Here is a 15,836-nt window from a genome sequence, read left to right as displayed (position 1 = left end):
TTACCTCCATATCTAAATGTTATGTGAGCTATGTGAACATTTGTCTCTCATCAATTTCAGACATTAACCCATTGCTGTCCTGCTATGTATTATAAATGAGGATTTAGATCACTTACACCAAGTTCAACTCTCGTCTTCTCTGCTTCTAATAGAATTGAGTTTCTGTACAAGATACTTTTCAGAATTTAAGTAGCACCTTTCTTTCCTTGTCTGTGAATTAGAGACAATATTTCTTGACCAGAACTTTGTTAGATGAGAATATCTTTTCTTTTTTTTTCCCCTTCTCCACTGTCAACCTCCCCAACTTCTGCCATCTGGTCTTTTATTGTCAAAGTTGATAACACTGAATTCTGTAATCACGATTTAAGTTTTTTTGTATGTGTGTTGCCAATAGTTTGATAGTTTGATTTGAAAAGTTGAAGAGCAATAAGCGATTATATTAATGTGACTGTAAATATTGTTCATTGAGGAAGCCATTTAATGTACTTTTTAATTTTTCCTTGTAGTTTTTCATTTCTCCCTCACATTTCTAATACTCTTTATCTTTCACTATTTTATCATGTATTCCATATTTTTTGTTCTCAAAATCTCTCTTACATTAAGTATTCCATCAAGCCTACTTTTTTCTTTTTCTTTTTTTTTTTTTTTTTAATCTTCTTCTAAGAGAACTTCTTCCTGGAACCCTCTATACTCTTTCTCAGATCTGGACTAGTTGCTCTCTAGGCCTGATGCATGGCTGTCATTTCAAGACCTTCCTTCACTGCTTTCCTTGGTTAAATCCACCATTTGCTGACTCCCAGGGGTTTTTTTGTTTGTTTGTTTTCCATTGTTTTGATGGAGCACATCCTCAAGTAACTTTCTCAGAAAAGTTTGTAGAGTTAGACCTCCTGAGTCTTTGCATGTCTGAAAATAGCTTTATTCCATCCTTATACTTGGCTATAGAGTTTGAGGTTCAACATCATTTTCCCACAGAACTTTGAAGGCATTACTCCACTTCCTTCTAGCATCCAATTTTGATGATAAAAAGTCTGATATCAGTCTGAATCTCATTGCTTTATAGTAACTTTCCCCATATCTTTTTTTTTTTTTCTTTCTCCTTCAAGGATCTCAATGACACAAATGTTAGATCTCTTGTTACAGTTTCACAGGTGCCTAAGGTTCTGTTCACTTTTTTTTCCAGTCTTTTCTGTTTTTCAGATTGGGTAATTTCTATTCTGTATCCAAGTTCACTGATTCTTTACCATGTTCTCTCCATTTTGATGTTAGCCGATCCATTGAGGTTTTTGTTTTGGTTATTGTATTTTTCACTTATAAAATTTCCATTTGGTTTTCTTTTTATCTTCTGTTTCTTTACTGACAGTTTCTATTCATTTGTTTTAATTGCATTTTTATGATGGCTCCTTAAAAACCCTTGTCAGATCATTTTTAATATATCAGTGTTGGAGTCTATCAAGTATCTTTTCTCATTTAAGTTGAGATTTTCTTGGTACTTGGTATGATGAATAATTTTATGTTGAAACCTGGGCATTCTTTTTCACCTTCCCTCTTCAGACACTGTTCCAGCAGTGAGAGAGGGGACAGTGCCTCATTACTACCAGGTGGGTGTGGAAGTCTAGGATCCCCTCCTGCTGGCAAGCCAGAAGGAGGGTATTCTCATTACTCTTTGGGTGAGGATATGGGAGTTCCAGCTCCCTACTCAACCTTCTCTGAGAGCACCCCAGCAGGAAGGGGAAGGGGTGACTTCTCAGCCAGTAAGGGTACAAGTCTAAGCTCCCCACTTGGCATTTGCACAGTTTTTTCTGTGGTATTTGGCTGGAGTGAAGTGGTTATTATCTAACTGCCACCTTCTCCAGCACCAAGTCTGGAGTGTGCGAGTAAAAAAGCAAACCGAAGGAACTCACCACCATGTCACTTCTCTGCTGCCAAGGTCTCCAGCCTGTTTGCCTTCTTCTCTTCACCTTTCTGAGTCTTATTATGTTTATATCCAGTGCCCCAGGATTTTAGCTGTACTTGGGGAGAAGAATAGGGAAAAGTACTTCATCTACCTCCTCCCACCCCAAACTTTAAATAGTACTTTAAAAAAATTATATTCTTGGTGTTTTGAGATTTTATAATTATGTGTTTAGGTTTGGGTATTTGTCATTCATTGTGCTGGTCACTGGTTAGGTCCCTTCATTGTGAAGTTCTTTAGGAAATTCTTTTATTTATTTAATATGTTCCTCTCTTCCATTTTCTTTGTTCTCTCCTGGAACAACTCCTGAATTGATCTTTTGTAGTTTTCAATCTGGTCTCTCCCTCAATCTCATTTTCCCTCCCTCCCTAGCTCTCCCCCTCTCTTACTTTTGTTTTCGTTTACTTTTTGGGAGATTTAACTTTATCTTCCAACTCTTCTATTGAATTTCTTTTCATTTTGGCAATTACATTTTAAACTCTCCAAACATCCATTCGTGTTCCTTTTCCTTTCTTACAGCATCCTATTTTTGCTTAATGGATGTACTAGTATCTTGAATCTCTCTGGGTATAATAGAGGTATTTTCTATTATTTTCCTTTCAAAAAATATGTTTCCTTTGGGATTAGTTTTACCCTGTTTGCTTATTTTGGTCTCTTTTAATTTGCAGTCATTTCTCAAATGCCTGGTAATCCATGGTTGTAGCATTTAATCCATTTAAGAATGTAGCAACAAATATCTGATTGGGAGCTCTGTGTATGGGGGGACAGTGCTAGGTGACCGATGGCTTTCCTTTAGGATGATTGGAAGAGAACTGACTGCTATGCTGCAGAATCCTCGAATGCTAGAATGTGAAGATCTTTTCTCTGAGGTTGTTCAGTTTTCTTAGTTAAGAACCCTCTGGGTTTTGCCTAATGGGTAGACACCTGGGTGCTGTGAATTGTACATAAGGGGGTGGGTTAACTGTTCGATATACAGGCTTCCAATTAATCTCCCTGTTTTCAACCCAACATCTCACTCACACTTTACATCATGCCTGACATTGTTAAGACCCAAGACTCCAGGCTTCTGCAGAGAAAGATCAACTCCTTCCTCGGTGGCATCATCTCCATGCATACTCCAGGCTTTGGCTTCCTCCACCATGCTCCATCAGTTGCCATTCCTCCATTACTTTCTATCTTCCAGAAATGTGTTGAAATCTCTCTTTTGCTGATGGACCTGCTCTCATTATCTTCCTCATTGTGTTTTTATACCTTTTTTAAAAATTCCTTTACTATCATTTTAGCAAGGTCTCAGGTGGGAGTGGAGATAAACACATGGTAAGTCTGCCATCTTGACCTGGAAATCTACTAGTCTACTTACAACTGTTTGTTTTTAATTTTTCTGGTAATTATCTTAATATCTCTAAATAATATATACAGGTTTTTTCGATTTATCACTTTCAGGCATTATCTGTTGACTTCCTGCTATTTAAATCAGCCAACTACCCTCCTCCCATGCCCCCAATATAGTTCTATTGTTAATTATATATTCTCTATTCCTTACCTTCGTACCTTTAAATAATAGACTTATGCTGCTTTCAGTCTCTCAGCTTCTGTCATTTATACTTTTACTTTTATGTTAATGAGATTAATAACATTTACATTCTGCTCTATAACCATAATTAAGTCATCCATACTTAGCTGACAGGTCACTCTAAAAGTTTAAAGTCAATAAAGTGTTTATGTTATTATAATTATGTAAATGTTGTTCCCTGAAGCTCCAATTAGTGTACTAGGATTACATTTCTTTTCTTATGCAGTTTTTTTTTCCTGGAGTTTCTAATTGCCTTTCTTTTTTCCTTGCATTGTCTGACTTTATCTCCTTCTTAAATTGTTCCAAATTCTCAAGGAAAGTATAAAATCATTTGAATCCCCTTTTTTCCCAGATACCTTCCTCCTGGGAGCCCTCCGTCTTCCTGCTCCAATTTGGACTGATTGCTCTGTAGGCCTGCAGCGCAACTGTCATCCTGGGACGTCCCTTCATTACTCTTCTGGGCTGGACCCAATCTTTCCTGGACCCCATATCTTCCTCTTTCTTAGTTTACTCCTTTGTAGTGGACTTTGTGGTTGTTTTCCAATATCCATTCCTCTCCTCCCCCATTGTATAACAACTATACAATTTTGAGTGGGATTGAACCCACTGCCAGCTCTAGGTATAGGCCTTTATTGGTAGAAACCAATCTGAGTAATCATGCCCCATTCCCACAGTGATGATTGGTTCAGAGATGATCCAGTCACACTGAAGTTTAGGACTTCTGTTCAGTTTTTGAGGGAAGAGGTGGCCTGTCTTCCCTTGGATATGAACAAAGAAGCATGTAGCCTGGTTGCTGCTGTTGGCCATCTTGTGAACATGCAGAAGGCGTACCTGAGGATGGAGCTGACAAATGGAGGAGGCAAAAGAAGCACAGAGAAATGGAACCATATTGCTGATCATACCGTGCCTAAAGTCTGCCCTGCCTACAGACTTATCAGTTAAGTGACTCAATAAATTACATTTATTATTTAAGCCAGCTTGAGTTGAGTTTTATATTGCTTGCACCTGAAAGCATTCAAACTTACACTTTCTGTGGTCTTCCTTTAGAGAAGGAATGAGTACATTTTTGGTTATATAAGGTACTAAGAGGGAAGCATTTTTGTAAGTATAGGAAGAAGGGTACATATGGATGTTGGACAACCAAAAGAGTGAACTCTAGTGGCTGCCTAGCATCTAAATCCTCATTCTGTTTGGGAGATTACTCCCCTCCTGTGAGTCTTGGTGGGAGGCAGGGCTTCACTTCCTACCATGGAAACTGAAGGAGGTCAGAAACTTCCTTTCCCTGTCCACCAGGCAGCAAGGGCTGAATACTCTGTTCATGGCCTTGAATCTAGGGCCAAAAGTACAGGGGAGAGGGGAATATGCAAAATTAACAGATGGATGATAGATTAGGGGAATATATTTGCAAGGTGTAAAACTGGCAAAAGATTAGTAACTAAAAAAAGAAGATAGTAAACCCAATAGGAAAATGGGCAAAAGATAGGAAGAGTAACAAACAGAGAATCTTGAATTTACACAAGGGGAAACTTGAATATATTAAGACATTTTCAACTCTGCTAATAATTAGAAAAATGAGAATTAAGATAGAAATTGCTACAAGAATGGCAACATGTAGAAAGTCAGGTATTGTCAGATGCTGATGAGGATGTGAGGAGAAAAGGAAAATCGTGGGTGGGAGCATAAATGGAAACAGGTATTCCAGAGACTAATTTGGCAATACTTCCCGGAGTTCAGTAGGTGTAGACTGTACAACATAGCAACTGCACTCCTGAATATATATTCCAGAGAAATAGATACCTGGGAAATTCTTCTCCAGGTCCTTAAGGAAATACAGTTGAGGTTATTTGTTCTAGCATTGTTTGTGGTGGTGAAGAATTGGGATCAATCCAGGTGTCCATCACCATGGGACCAGATAAGCAAACTGTGGTATATTTATAGGATGCAAAATATAAAGCAATCAAAAGAAATGAGCTAAATTCACTAGAGTCGCACAGATAGATCTCCAAAGGCTAGTGTGGACTGAAAAGGTGAATGAGATTTACAGCATAACACCATTTATGTAACTGTAAAACAACACTATTTTCATGGATATGCATATACCAAAATAAACATATGGAAGATGGGTTGGAAGTGTATATACATGAAATACACTTGAGTAGCACACTGAGGTGGGCAGTAGAATGGGAGTGGGAATGGAAATTGAAAGGGAAAAGAGATAATACAATGAAATAAAGCAAAAGAGGGGCCTTGGATAAACTGAGAAAAACAATACCATGGACTGAAGAGCATGAGTAACAACACAATGCCAAAGTTGACCACAAATCAATGAGAACGAACAGGAGGATGGCCAGAGTTTATGTGTGGTGGCATGTGGTGGCAGGACAACATCCCAGGGCTCCAGCTGTGGGGATAAGCAGGACCAGTAGCAGCATTCTCACCTGGCTGTTCCCACAGTGTGGCTTTAGCTGTGGCTTCTCCTGCCCGCGTCCCCAGATTTCTGTGAAATACCTGATAACCTTGTAATAAATCCCTTTTCTGCTTAAGTTAACTAGAATCAGTTTCTGTTACCGGCATCCAAGAATCCTGACTGAGACACCATGCATTTTGGTGGAGAACATCCTCAAGTAACTTCTTAAGAAAGGTAAAATTTGGGGTCTTTGCATATCTGAAAATGTGGCATTATTTTACCTTCATATCTGGATGATAGCTTGGCTTTAGAATTCTATGATCAAAATATTTTTTCTTCTGAATGTTGAAGGTATTGCATTTCGTGTGTAGTGTTGCTGATTAGATGTCGGGTGCTAATATGATTCTCATTCCTTTCTTGGCGACCTGTTTTCCGCACTTCAGGAAGCTTACTTTTTTTTTCCCTCCCTTCTTGTGTTTTGAAATATGTCAGTGATGAGCACAGGAGTGTGTTCTTTCCTGTCTGTTTTGCTGGGCATCTGGTGGCTGGGCTCTTTCAATCTGAAGACTCGTGTTCCTCTCCTCTGAGAAATGACTGTTTTATTTCTTTGTTAATTTTCTCTCCTGTATTTTTTCTGTTCTCTCATTCTAGACCTCATATCAGTTGGGTGTTGGATCTTCTGGATGATCATCTTAGTCTTTTCATTTTATGTCATATTTTCCATGTCTTTGTTTTTTTACTCTGCAGTCTGGGACATTTTCTTGAATTTATCTTCTAGCCTACTTTTTTATTTTGGCAGTCATTTTAAATTTCTGAGCGCTCTTTCTTATTCTCCAAAGGTGCCTTTTTTCATAGCATCCTTTTCTTTAATGGATGCAATATCTTCTGTGAGTGTGTGCTTAATAGAGCTTTACTGGAGTCTTGGGGATAACAGATGATAATTACCAAGCCAGGAAGGAAAATTATAAATGGATGATCAGATATTACCTCTCTGAGAGAATACCACCCATGCCCCTCTGAATGAGGCTACATACTGGCTGTCCTTCTCCTTAGCCCCCAACACTGATACCATGTGTGGGCAAGATGATCATCCAACAACCAGATAGTTTTTGGCCGTATGCTCCCTACCAGAAGTTCAGATCTCTAGCTCTCACCGTGACATCAGAGAGACAAGGTCACTGTTCTGTTCACCACTCCCAGGCCAACATGAGGCAATTGTAATAGTCAGCAGCACATTATGTAGGGTGGATTGTTCTTTAACATTAAATAATATATATAGTGGAAACGACAATCCAGTCTAGTTCCTTTTTACAGTCTTTCCTTCAACAGGAGTCAACAGCAATCCAAGCCTGCAGATCTCTTGGTGTAGTCCAAACTGAGCATCTTCTGTGAACAAAATATGCACACACATCTCTCAGGAGCAAGTAATTTTCAGGGCCAGTCCAGTCCAAACCCATGTTTGAGATAAAAAATGAACTCAGTGGAAGCATAATGCTGTTAAAGTACACTCAAATTATGTCACTGCTCAGAACATTAACATTTTAATTAGAGTGGATTACATTTGCTGAATGCTTACTCTGTACCTGGCACTTGAATTACCTTCATTTCATGAAGAGGGAAATTGAGGTTCCCAGGTGTCACTTGCCAGGGTCACAGAGCTAATAAATGGCAGACAGGAAATTGTACCAGGACTGTCTAACTGCAGTCAACCTCTGTAACTGCTGCACAGTGCTGTACTGGTTTCCACCAGCCATGTTACCGCTGATGGTGATAGCACAATTTTCTCTAAGATCGGGGGTGGATTCCTGAGATACCTTAGTCGAAGTAGCAAGTTTGTTCTGCTAAGTTTGCTTCCAAGGTGAATTGATGTCCTTTCCTCTGGAGACAGAAAACTGCTGCCAGCTTCTATTTTTTTTCCTAATGTTTTCCTTTCACAGAAACCATAACACTTCTAAATTTCAATTTTTCATCAAAGTAACACTTGCATATACTTAAAAAAAAATACAGTGGTGCTAAAGAGCTCATAAGAAAACCCAGCAATATCTGGGTTTTCTCCCACTGCAAGTCCCACTTCGTAGAGGCAACTGCATTAAACGATTTTTACCAGCCTTTGGCTGTTTCTTCTGGCATTTACCACTCCCAACCCGCTTCTCCTTTGTCATCTCCCAGTCAGAGGCTGAAGAGCCAGACTTTCTTAACCTCCCTTGCAGCTGGAGATGGTTATGTGTCCCAGTTATGGCCATGAGAAGTTTGCTGGGGAGAGGGGGCTTCTGAAGAGGCTTTTGCTGACACTGTCCCTTTCCTTCTTCTCTCTACCTTGACTACAGTCGTGCTGCCTGGAGCTGTGACAGCAATCTTGTGACTGTGAGGAGATGAGCATGAGGATGAAGATACAGCACATGAAGGAAGAAACAGAGCCTGGCTCCCCGATGGCATCACTGCGCAGCTGAACCCGTGCCACACTTATGTTAATAATAAACTAACTTCCCGAAAAATAAATAAATAAATGAATGAGTAAAGCCATAAGTGTTTAAGCTGCTGTCAGTTTGGTTTTGTGTTACTTTGTAACTGAAAGGATTTTTAACTGCAGCACTACCAGGCTCCTATACAACATGTTTATGCTACTATTTTTTTTATTGGAGTATAGTTGACATACAATATGATATTGCTACTATTTCTTAGCAATTTGAGACATTATCTCTCGACAACTCATTATAGTAGGAGAGGATTTTATCCCCCTCCACACACACATCCCTATATCCCCTCCCTTCACTCTTTACAATATGTTTACATATTTTTAAAAATTTTTAAAGTTTATTTTGAGGGAGAGAGCACGAGCAGGGGAAGGGCAGAGACAGAATCCCAAGTAGGCTCCGCCCAGTCAGCACAGAGCCAACATGGGGCTTGAACTCACAAACTGCCAGATCATGACCTGAGCAGAAACCAAGAGTCAGATGCTTAATCGACTGAGCTACCCAGGTGCCCTGGCCAGTATGTTTATATCCCAATTTCTAGTAAATAAGTAGTTGCTAAAGAGCCAAGAAATGTACTATAATTACCTGGATTTATTTTCCTGTGTGTGTGTGTGTGTGTGTGTGTGTGTGTGTGTGTGTGTGTTCCTGAACTTCATAATTGCTTGGTAATTTTTTTTTTTTTTTTTTTTTGCTTGAGATAGGCACACCCTTAGTTCTTCCCGTTGGCTTCATCAGTCCGCTCATAAACCAATTAGCGTGTTTTTCACAAATGTTCAAACCTGTCACCCATTGATTTAAGAAGGAACCAATGAACCTGGGTGGTTCAGTCGGTTAAGCATTCCACTTAGGCTCAGGTCATGATCTCATGGTTCGTGAGCTGGAGCCCCACGTCAGGCTCTGTGCCAACAGCTCAGAGCCTGGAGCCTGCTTCGGATTCTGTGTCTCCTCTCCGCTAGTTCATTACTCCTCTCCCGCTCACGCTGTGTGTGTTTCTCTCAAAAACATTGAAAAAGAAGAAACCAATGAAAAGTTGGTTGGAAGCCTGTGTAAGAGGCAGAGATTGGTCAAGTCCACTACTAAACTTTCCCTTAAGGTGACAGATGTGCCCCACACATTCTACTGGAGGACTCCTAAGCCCAGAAAGCGGAGGTTCTGCACTGGGACTGTTTGATTTCTTTAGGAAACCCTCTGTACTTCAAGTGCAGATGTTTCGCTTTTGATTTCTACCAACAAACATGGGGAAGGGCAGAGGGAGGGTGGGGGAGGCAACTGTTCCAACACATACTTTCAATTCTTCTCTCAGGGGCTCTTCATTTCCTGCCTACCATCAGGATAGCTCTTTTGTGCCAGAGTCTCACCGGGATTTTGCAGGATAGACCAGGGCTCTCCTTTGCAGGTCCCCCTTCCACATGTGGGCTGTGCCTCTACCCTTCCCTGTCCTGCTTTCTCAGGTACCACACTTCAAGTCCCTTTCTGCTTGCCAGAAAGTTGGTGAAATCTCACTCCCATTGATGGGGCCTCCTCCAGCTTTTTTTGGAGACGTGGGTTATACATGATCCCTTTCCTCTTATTTCATAGGGTCTCAGGAATTAGAGGAGGCAGATGTATTCCACCTTCTGAATGGAAGTGAGAATGTGAATTTTTAGCTGCCCCAGATTATTTAGATATGCCCCCAAGTGTGTAGACCAACATTTGTGAACCACTAGCAATGCAAAAAGCCTGGGTTTGGAAATCTGATGAATTTGAGTTTGAATTCTGACTCTCTGACCTCCTTACTCAAGTCACATCCATGGGCTTCAATTTTCTCCCCTACAAAATGGGAATAATAATGTCTATCTGAAAGAGTTCTGGGAAGATTTTCTTGGCTACTGTGTGTAAAGCATCCAACATAGCCCTCAACAGACAGAAGCTGTTCAAAATAAGAGTGATCACTCCTTAATGGGAGCAAGTGATTGGAAAGATTTGAGTCAGGTTTTAGGAGAGCCTCAGACAGCAGGATGTATTCTTGTGACACTGAGGAGTCACTTGAACCTGAAGAATATGTCAGATTGTTCCCTCAGTCTGGTGTGGGGAGGAAGAAAGAAGCCCTTGGACCAGCAGCTCTTGGGTTAAAATCTTCGTCTGCATCTGAGTTATTTGTAACTCGTTGTCATGGCAACAAGTTTGGCAAGCGAGCCAGTGCTGCAAGCTCCTGACAGTAGGAAGGGGAGGGCAGTGGGAGAAGATGGAAGATTTGGAAGGGGGTCGTCTGTGACCAGCGCCTCAATTTCCTCTGATTTGTCTGAAAGATTCTGCTGGAGATGAGGGTGAGCGTCCTCCAGGGAGAATCATTGGACATTGGAGAGTCTCCTTCTCAATCTCCTGATATTCCAGATGTGAAAATAGGCCCAGAGAGGTCCAGCGGTTGGCTCAATGCCACACAGTAAGTCAGGGATGGAAATAGGACCAGACTTTTTAAAAAGAAGACTCAGGGTCATAGAACTGAGGCATAAAAAACATGGAGAGGGCCTTTGGAAACATTTCATCCACGTTTCCACCAACACACCCATGCTTTTATTGTTGTTGTTCATATGGAAGTCCTGGGACCCAGAGTGGGTGAGAACTGACTCATGGTCACACAGCAACTCAGGTGCTGATCTGAGAGGAGAACTCAGAGGCCACAGGCCTCCCAGGCCTGGGTACTACCTGGGGGAGGTGGCTGTCTTGGGTTCATGATTCAGAGAGGCTCTTCACTGCTGACTGCCAAGACACAGCCTCCCAGGGTAAGATTCATTTGACTGCCTTGGCCTCTGACCCCTTCAAATCCAAGATACATGTGTTCAGGTCACAGTTTCCCTTCCCACACACCTTCTGCAAGTGTGTATTTCCCACTGCCACTGGCAATGCTGTTGCACAAATGGCAGCCCAGCCCCACCCCACCCCACCCTGAACCAAATCCACCTGCCACATGTCTCCCTGTCCTAATCACCCACAGGGCTAGGCACTTCCTGGACATTTTTTTATGTGATTAATTCCTCACAATTATCATTCTCTGCCTAAGTTAGCAGGAAGAATTCTAGCCATATTTCTTTTTTCTTTTTCTCTTTTAAGTAGGCTCCACACCCAATGTGGGGCTTGAACTCATGACCCTGAGACTGAGTTGCATGCTCTACTGACTGAGCAAGCAAGGCACTCTCAGCAGGTGGAAATCTAAAGAACTAGAGGAAGATAAAATGGCCCAAGGCCACACGGTGAGTGTGGCCTGAATCCCTCCTCATCCAAAAAGGTGTTTCTGCCCCTTCTATCCCACAGAGTTCCTCCCGCCATTATCTTTGCCTTAATCACCCCCTTGGCACTTGAACAGTATGTTTGCCCTTTGTCCTCTGCCTTACATGCAGCCTGAACCCCCCTGCTCTCATCAGAGCCAATCCTTCACCAAGTCCAGCTGATTCTCCTTTCTGTCTCTCAAGTCCACCTTTTCTCATCCTTTGCCACTGCCTTGCTTCAGGCTCAACATCCCTCATATGTGTGACCCCAAATCTATTCCCTGGCTCCCTGCTTCCAGACTGGCCATCTCCAACCTACAATTTTGCATACAAGCAGTGAGAGAGCAGTGATGCAGAAGCCAACACGTGGCTTTCTTCCTTTACACCCCCTCCACTAGCATTAAAGTTCTAGCTCCTTGTTTGGCAACTAAGGCCATCCACAGTTCTGCCCCCACCAGGCCTCTCCAGCCTCATCTCTTGCCACATTTGGCCTCACATGCTGTGTTCTGATTACTAAACTAACTACAAGTGGTTACTACAATGTACCAAGCCCTCTCTTGTCTAGATGTCTTTCCGTGTAAGGCCTTTACACTGAATTCCCAAACCTGATGAGCTCATGTAAAGTGTGACTTCATCCAAACAGCCTACCTTGATTCTCAAGTGGGAATGGATCCTTTTCTCTGGGCTCCCACAGCCTCCAGAGCTCTCCACTGTCGCCCCCCGTGTGAAATTGATGTCTAGTGCTCTCTCTCCTAGCAGATCAGAAGTTCCCTGAAGGCAGGGACTCCAGCAAAGCTCAGCCCCTGGCTGGTCCCCAGAGGAAAGGTCAGAGAATATTCATTGTGTGCATTCAGGTGCACGAAATGTTGGATGAGGAATGGAAATTGGGTTCAGCCCTGTGGTTGCACACTCTTGCCTTAAAGGGCCAGCAAGATGTCACTAGTTCCTGGCAGGTTCCTCTTGGCACCAGGACGTGGTTTCTCTGAGAGGGGGTGTGGAGTGGGTCAGCTGTTGCAGGGTGAGGCCAGCCAACCAAGTCCTGAGCCTGAAGGTGAGTCATGTTGAAAGAGAAGGGATGTGAGAGGCGAGATAGAAAGTGAGGGCAGCCACTGAGGTAGATGCTATTATTTTCCCTCCTCCTTATAGGTAAGGAAACTGAGGCACGAGGAGTCTTAGGTGACTTGCCAAAGCCACACAGCTAAATATGATCATGCTGGGACTCCAACTCTGATCAACTCTAAGTCATTATTCACTTGTCCCCATCTCTCCCAGGATTCACTTTGGACAACAGGTTTGTAGTAGTGAATGGTGGAGTGGAGACTCCAGCCTGGGTCATAGGGAAACAATTGTCAAGGCAGAAAAGAAAGAAGAAATCATATCCTGAACACCTACAGTGACCTTAAGCTGTGGGGACACCAAAGGGGGATGGGGTGGAAGATGGAGCTTGAACATTTATTCTTCTATTACCTACTTGGGTCTCTCTGTACATAACTTCTTAACACTTAATGCAGCCCCTTTTATGTGGAAATTATTAATATCACGATTCACCTCTGAAAACCTGAGGCCTCTAGAGAAGAAATGACTTACATAAGTTTAGTCACCTAATAAGCAGCAAGGGCAGGACTTGCGTAGATGTGTCAGGCTCCACAATGAAAGGGGACAGCAAGGCTCTGAAGAAAATTAAATCATGGCTTTGCAAGGGCCTGGGACAAGAATGGCCACTTTGAGAGTGGCCCAGAGTACAGGAGGGACTGGTGAGGGCTATGCTTTGAAGAGGAAGTATGGAGTTTGGCTCTGGAGGGCCCAGAGCTAGAATGCCAGGCCCAGACTGGGCACTTTCTTTTAAAAATAATAATAATAACAAATAGGGGCTCCTGGGTGGCTCAGTTGGTTAAGCATCCAACTCTTGGTTTTGGCTCGGGTCATGAGCTCACAGTTCGTGAATTCTAGCCCCACATTGGGCTGTACGCTGGCAGTGAGGAATCTGCTTGGGATTCTCTCTCTCTGCCCCTCCCCTGCTCGTGCAGTCTCTCTCTCCAAAGAAATAAGCAAACTTAAAAAACATATATATTATATATAATATATAAGATTATATCACATATAAATATATCTCTATACATATTATAATATATAATTAATGTAATAATATATATAATTATATAGAGAATATATATTTATATATAATATGTATTTGTATATCTATATATATACATAAGTCAACATTCTCATACATAAGTAAACATTCTCTATAGAGAACATGTATAATATATATCTATATATTATATATTTATATAACAAAATATATTTATGTTTTATATATACTGAAGAGAGAAAATTTTCTGATGCTAAAAGTAAAACTCACTAAATACATTTAAATGTTTGTTCTGGGGGGGAACAGGAGTGAGAGTGGGTGTGGGAATTCTAGAGAATAAATAAATAAAATGAACAAAGAAAGGAATCAAGAGGAGCCAAGAAAGAGCCAACGATGATAATATGCCTGATCTGAGGCCATGAGTAACCTCTCCCTCTACCCAGAAGATAGATCCCAAACAAAACAAACGTCCCTCCCTCCAAAAGTAATACAGGTTCATTGGTGAAAATTTGGGGGAGAAAAACATCCTACTGCCCAAGCACAACCAATGTTAGCATCTTGGTGTATTTAGGCTTTACTCTAGTCCTTAAAAAATACATTTGGGATCACGCTGTATATTCAATTATATACTGCCATTTTCACATAAACATTTCCCACTAAAATTATTTAAATTTTTAATATATTTATTTAGTTTTTGAGAGAAAGGGAGACAGAGCACGAGTGGCAGAGGGGCAGAGAGAGAGGAAGACACAGAATCCGAAGCAGGCTCCAGGCTCTGAGCTGTCACCACAGAGCCCGACGTGGGGCTCGAACTCATGGACCACAAGATCATGACCTGAGCCAAAATTGGACACTCAATTAACTGAGCCACCCAGGTGCCTCTCCCATTAAAATTATTTGTAAACATATTTAAATGGTACAAAATGTCCTATTGAGTGAATATACTTATGGAATTTCTTTCTGCGTGGGTTTTGGCATTCCTTTTATTACTTTTCTTTCTTTCTTTAGAATTGTTTCGCCGGGTTTTAGGTTTGATTTCCGCTTGTGTCTTATTTTGGGAGATAGAATAAAGAGAGATTGTTGTTTGAGAAGAGTTGGGAAAAGCAGGGTAGGCTTGTTGGAAGCAATTGTATTTGAGGGAAACTTTCTTAGAGTGTGTTAAACATGCACAGGATAAAATCTTGAAATGATACAACAAGGTATTCAGTGAAAAATATGTCTCTTTTTCACCCCTCACCCTTGGTTCTCTAGCCTTCTACTGAGTAATCCACTGGTAGCATTTCTTCGTGTGTCCTTTGTGTGTGGATTTTCTAAGCCTATACAAGTGTGTGTGTGTAGCTATGTTTTTATTTTTGAAAACATTAAACAGCTTTATTGAGACTTAACTCACTTACTATACAATTCACTCATTTAGAGTGTGTAATTCAATGGCTTTTATTGTATTCACAGAGTTGTACAATCATCACCACAATAAATTTTAGAATATTTTCATTACCGGGGCGCCTGGGTGGCTCAGTCGGTTAAGCGGCCGACTTCGGCTCAGGTCATGATCTCACGGTCCATGAGTTCGAGCCCCACGTCGGGCTCTGTGCTGACAGCTCAGAGCCTGGAGCCTGCTTCGGATTCTGTGTCTCCCTCTCTCTGACCCTCCCCCGTTCATGCTTTGTCTCTCTCTGTCTCAAAAATAAATAAACGTTAAAAAAATTTAAAAAAGAATATTTTCATTACCCAAAAAAGAAACACCGAACTTTTTTTCTGTCACCCCAAAGCCCCCATCTCCCCATCCCTAGACAACCACCAATGTCCTTTCTGTCTCTATAGATCTGCCTATTCTGAACATTTCATATAAATTGAATCATATACTATGCAGTCTTCTCTGGATGACTTCTTTCACTTAGCATGTTTTTAAGGTTCAGCCATGTTGTAGTAGGTATCAATACTTTATTCCTTATATACTTTATTTTTAATTTTTAAAAATTTTATTCTTTTAAGTAAACTCTACCCCCAATGTGGCGCTTGAACGCACAACCCTGACATCAAGAGTTGCACACTCCACCAACTGAGTCAGCCAGGTGCCCCTAAACTTTATTTTTT

General features: G+C 41.4%; 1 protein-coding gene across 8 annotated transcripts in view; it reads left to right on the top strand.

Annotated features, from left to right (window-relative positions):
• Positions 1 to 8,470, top strand: part of SMC1A (structural maintenance of chromosomes 1A) — a 46,873-nt gene extending 38,403 nt beyond the window's left edge. For 4 of the 8 annotated variants that reach the window (XR_009257255.1, XR_009257251.1, XR_009257252.1 and 1 more), the window contains 3 exons: positions 4,254 to 4,461; positions 6,069 to 6,165; positions 8,259 to 8,470. Coding sequence is in view for 4 of the 8 variants with exons in the window: in XM_058714140.1 (XP_058570123.1) it covers positions 3,877 to 3,936 (60 nt within the window). In the remaining 4 variants the exon portion in view is untranslated. Of the gene's footprint in view, positions 1 to 3,876; positions 4,462 to 6,068; positions 6,166 to 8,258 lie in introns of those variants that run through there. The other 4 variants (XM_058714141.1, XM_058714140.1, XM_058714139.1 and 1 more) reach the window with 2 other exon arrangements.
• The last annotated feature ends 7,366 nt before the right edge of the window (positions 8,471 to 15,836 follow it).

The sequence above is a fragment of the Neofelis nebulosa genome, chromosome X (genome assembly GCF_028018385.1).
Source record: "Neofelis nebulosa isolate mNeoNeb1 chromosome X, mNeoNeb1.pri, whole genome shotgun sequence".
Classification (NCBI taxonomy): domain Eukaryota; kingdom Metazoa; phylum Chordata; class Mammalia; order Carnivora; family Felidae; genus Neofelis; species Neofelis nebulosa.
The sequence above is the reverse complement of the archived record's forward strand: the minus strand, read 5'-3'. Positions and strand labels throughout refer to the sequence as shown.